Source organism: Tupaia chinensis, unplaced genomic scaffold, assembly GCF_000334495.1.
Source record: "Tupaia chinensis unplaced genomic scaffold, TupChi_1.0 Scaffold000115_1, whole genome shotgun sequence".
Lineage (NCBI taxonomy): Eukaryota > Metazoa > Chordata > Mammalia > Scandentia > Tupaiidae > Tupaia > Tupaia belangeri.
The window spans coordinates 153,980-158,613 of NW_006159579.1; the positions used below are offsets into that span (position 1 = coordinate 153,980).

The following is a 4,634-nucleotide window of genomic DNA, read 5'->3' on the forward strand; positions in this document are numbered from 1 at the left end:
GGCGGTTGCTCCACGAACACCTGCTGCCTCAGTCAGTGGGGATATAGCTGGTGGCCTGGCCTGTGCCCTCTAACCTGCTCCCCGCCACACCCAGGTAGTGAACTTGACCCTCCAGCTCTCCGTGTCCAAGGTGAGGCTGCAGGCGACCACGTCTGTCCTGGGGTAAGCAGAGCCTCCTGGGCCCAGCAGCCTCAGCGTGTCCTTTCGTGCAATGGGCCCTAATCACCCTCACTCGTGGTGTCAGCCAGGGAAGCAGTGGGCTGTGTGGGGTGGGAGGCTTCCGGCCATGTCCTGAGGCCCCTCTTCTCTTTCAGAGATGTCCAGCTCACCGTGGCCTCCTCCAACGTGGGCTTCATTGATGTGAGTGGGCCCGGCTCTCCGGAGACCCCTTCTGGGTGGGGCAGGTCTGACACTAGGGAGGGAGGGTGTACTTGTGTGTGGGTGCACCTGTGCACATGTGCCTGTATATGCCACCAGAATCAGGCTTCCCGGGGTGCTCGGGGACAGTCACCATTCAGCTTTCCGCCTGTCCGTCAGTCATAGGCTGTCTGCTGGTCAGTCAGCCCCCTGCCTGTCAGTTTGCCTGGTAGTAGGTGACTTGTCAGCCCAGCCCTCAGCCCAGGCCTCCATTGGTCATTTGGACTAGTCAGTGTCTGCCATTCCTTCGGTCACGTCACACGGTGGGGCCACCAGCCATCGTGCATCCAGCTGTCAGTCAGCCTATCAGTCGATATGCCCCAACCCTCTACCCAGCCATCGGACTGTCTGTCTGGGGGTTGCCTGGCACCAGGCAGTCTGGCAGTGGTCACACAGTGTGAACACCAGCAGTCAGGGCTTGCCTCGGTCTCCTCTTGGGCGGGCACTGTGTTCCCGCCCCGGGATGTAGCTGGGCTCCCGCTGAGCCAGGGTGGGGATGACTTGCCCTCCGCCCTTTGCCTGTGCTCCTGCCATCCATCTGTCTGTCTGTCTGTGTTTATGCCTGTGCCTAACTGTCCCTCTCTCCCGGACCTCTGCTGGGGTGGGCCCCATCTCCCTGGCTGTGGCTGCAGATAGATCAAGTGCACAAGCTCGTGGGCACCGTGTTTGAGAAGCCCCTGCTGGACCACCTCAATGGTGAGCTCTGCCCCTGCCCAGCCGACCTCACACCTGCCGGTGCTCAGTGCTGGGCCCTGCCTGCCTTCCAGGCGGAGGTTAAGAGGGTGGTATCTGGACTCCAGCTGCCCATGGGGTATCTTGGCACACGATCATTGGCAGCTGTGTGATCTTTGCTGCATTCCTGTCCCTCTGGGTCTCAGCTGTCCCTTCCGTAAAATGGGAATGATAACAACAGGGTCCTCCTGCTCGGTGAGGATTCAGTGCCATTGGCGCACAGGAAGACCTGGGTGTGGGGCTGCCTGTGTTGAGCCGTCGCCACTTCCGGCTGAACTTAGTTTCTCCTATCCCACCTGCAGCTCTCTTGGGCATAGGACTTGCTCTCCCCAACGTGGTCAACCTCTTCTACGCCAACCCAGAGGTCTTTGTCCATGAGGTGAGAGCCTTTGGGTATGACCTTGGAGGGAGGCTGTCTCAGAGAGGTGGGGCTCACCTCTCTCTCTCCCTCCCTGTTAGTAGAGACAGTGGGTCTCAGGGTCAGCCAGGCCTGGGGATGAGCCCTGCTCCTGCCAAGACCAAGCAATGAGATGGAAAATTCAGGACATCGGGAAACACTGGTAGGAGGGTTTCACCTGCCTAGTCCTCATGGAATGTCACACCAGGCCATCCTTGGGGACTCAGTCCTCCGACCATCCTGAGATCCTGTGCCCTGGGATGAGTGTGGCCCCTCTGGTATCTGAAGGCTAGTTGCCACTGTGCTGGGTGACGTGGCCCTCGACTGAGCTATGTACAGGCAGGGCCTGAGTCCCGCTTGCTCTCTTCTGCTCCCGCACCTGCCATGGGGCTCAGTTTGTAGTGGAGCTTCCGTGTGGATGTGTTGACTGGATGGATGAATGGTTAGCAGCCTTCCAGAAGGTCTCTGCAGTGCAGTATTGAGTAGGGACAACATGGGAGTGCCTGGCTCTGCCGGGAAGACTTGGACTTGAAGAAGATACTTGATGGTTCTGGACTCCGAGTCCTAAAACAGCAGCGGTATTGGGAGCAGCAGATGGTGTAATGGTTACGCTGCTGGACTCCCATGTAGTCGACCGTGGTCCGAGTCCTGGACCTGGCAGCTTAAAACTCACGCTGGGCGCAAGTGTATGTGTGCCTAAAATCCCAAAAGGAGACTAGGAGAAAGGATTGCTGCATGGCCATAGCCCTGCTGAGGGTTATGTTTTCTGTTTCTCCGTCTCTGTCTCCCTGGTGAGTGCAAAAATCTCTCTAAAAATATACCCCCCAAACAATAGTACTATGCTGGATGCTCTTCCTAAGGGGTCTCACCTCATCCTCAGAGCAGTCTTGCCAGCTCTCCACCACCATTGGCAGAGCAGGAAATGGGGGCCCAGCAGGTGAAGGACTCTCCTCAGGACACACAGCAAGGACGGTGGAGCATGAACTCAGAGCCAGACTGAGGGCGAGCTGGGGGCCTCCCTGTCACCATGTGGCCTCTGACCTGGCCCCGTGCTTCTTTGTGCTCTGCAGGGCTACGTCGTGATATCCAGCGGACTCTCCTACCAGCGCTGAGGCAGGTCCACTGGAAAGGCTGAGGATGGGCCAGTTTGCTGCTCAGGGGACCCTCTTACCCCAAACCACTAGAGAAACTGAGGCCAAGCCATGCTTAGTCATCATCAGCAAACCAGACTGCCCAACTGGGCTATTTCATCTTCACTGAGTGTCTGGGTTTCCCTCCCTCGCCTCCTCTCCTTCCCACCTCCCTCCTCTTCCATCCCTTCTTCCCTCACCTCCCTACTCTTCCCTCGCCCCTCCTCTCTCCTGATGGGGAGCAGGTTCCTCCTTCAGTACACACCTGTCCCCTCACTGCATTAAACGTCTGCTCTTAAGCTGCAACTTCAGTCAGGCCCAGCAAACTGTGTACCCGAGGCCAGTTCCCTGCGTGCAGTCTCTGGGTCCCGTCTGTACTTGGAGCAATCAAAGAGGAAGAAGATGTGACCTATCTCTGACCACAGCTGCTGACTATCACCTTCTGCCCAGGAAGCCCCTAATATACGTGTGCTATGTATAAATTCTTTATTTCTTCTGTGAGCAAGACAGAGAGAGAGAGAAAGAGACGGAGAGACAGACAGACAGAGGGACAGCTCCCACCGGAATTGTGATGCTGTGACCCATGCCCGGCCTCAGCTGGTCCTGGATCACGGGCAGCTGCGTGCCTGGCCGCTCAGGGAGGAGTTGTTTTACCACTGTGCCATCCAGGCCCTATGGAGCCCCTACTTTGAGAGAGGACCTTGAAGGTCAGCACGATGCTCTGGAAGTCTCGAACACCACTGCGAGCCCTGCCTGCAGCATGCCCATACCTTTGCCCCTCTGGTGTCATGCCCCCTGGTGCTCCTAGAACCCCACCCGAGCCCCGTGCATCAGGCAGGCAGGGTCTTCTGTCCCACTCTGTAGATGTGGAAACTGCGGCCCCTCAAGGAGAGGACTGTGCCCAGAGGCTCAGAGCTGGATGGTGGCAGGTCCTTCAGTCTGTGATCTCCCTGGAACCCAGGCTTGAGATGTCCCATCCCCTCTTCCATTCACCAGCTCCCCTGCCTGGACTGTGTCCCAAGTCACAGCTTTAGGGGATGAGGAGTTCACTGCCTTCCTGGGCAGCTTCTCCATCTTTGGTTTCCTCTGGTCCCGTGAAGTTTCCTGTTCTAAGGGGGCAGGGCCTGCTTGCTGGGCTTTGCCTCTCTGCTCTCATGGAACACATCTCAGTCCTTACCCCTAACGCTCGTCACACTAGAGGGTCACACCAGAGCAGACCAAGGGATGCAGACACCGGCCAGCCAAAGCCATGCCACCCCTCACTCCGGAGAAGCTCATCGTGTAGCCAGAGACAGGATTCCTTCCTGCTGGATATACAGGATTCAGGTTCTGTTTACATCCCTTTTGGGGTGTAAAATGTGCCACAACTTCATCAGTAAGCGAAGCCTTTGGTACAGTGCGGTACCTGCAGCTTTCCACGAGGGTGACAGGTTTGTCCCTAAAGTCTCAAGTGGGACAAGCAGAGGGGCCTGGATTGAGCCCAGGTCTCGGCGGTGGAGAGGAGCGAGTGCACAGGGGCAGACCCGGGGCAGACCGTAAAGCCTGACCTGATTTGCTCAGTGCAGTGCGGCTTTTGTTTACTTTGATTGCTTAATTAGTTCATGAATTCTGCTTTTATTGGGGCTTAATAGAGGCGCAGTCCTAGGTAGTCAGGACGGTGGGAGGGAGGGAAAGTCTAAGACGTATCTCTGACCTGAAAGGAAGTTAGGAACCAAGAAGAAGATTATGAGCTCGATATGCAGAATCCTCTCATGGGTCAGTGGTCTAGTAATGCACCCGTCCAGCCACTTATCTCTCCGTTCATCCATCCACTAACCTGCACATCAATGAGGGCCTTAGTCCACTTGCCAGCAGCACGGGAGAGGGAGGGGGAGGGACGCACCAGGCAGGTGGGGTGGGGTGGGATTGGCTATTGCTTGTGGATGGGGCGACCGTCTCTGTGGGGTTCCCTCGGCACA

The 4,634-nt window shown here is 57.2% G+C and overlaps 1 protein-coding gene across 1 annotated transcript in view; it reads left to right on the forward strand.

Annotated features, from left to right (window-relative positions):
* Positions 1-2,658, forward strand: part of BPIFB2 (BPI fold containing family B member 2) — a 17,731-nt gene extending 15,073 nt beyond the window's left edge. The window contains exons 11-15 of the mRNA XM_006144146.1: positions 95-162; positions 315-360; positions 1,050-1,113; positions 1,452-1,528; positions 2,617-2,658. Coding sequence (XP_006144208.1) covers positions 95-162; positions 315-360; positions 1,050-1,113; positions 1,452-1,528; positions 2,617-2,658 — 297 coding nt within the window. The remainder of the gene's footprint in view (positions 1-94; positions 163-314; positions 361-1,049; positions 1,114-1,451; positions 1,529-2,616) is intronic.
* The last annotated feature ends 1,976 nt before the right edge of the window (positions 2,659-4,634 follow it).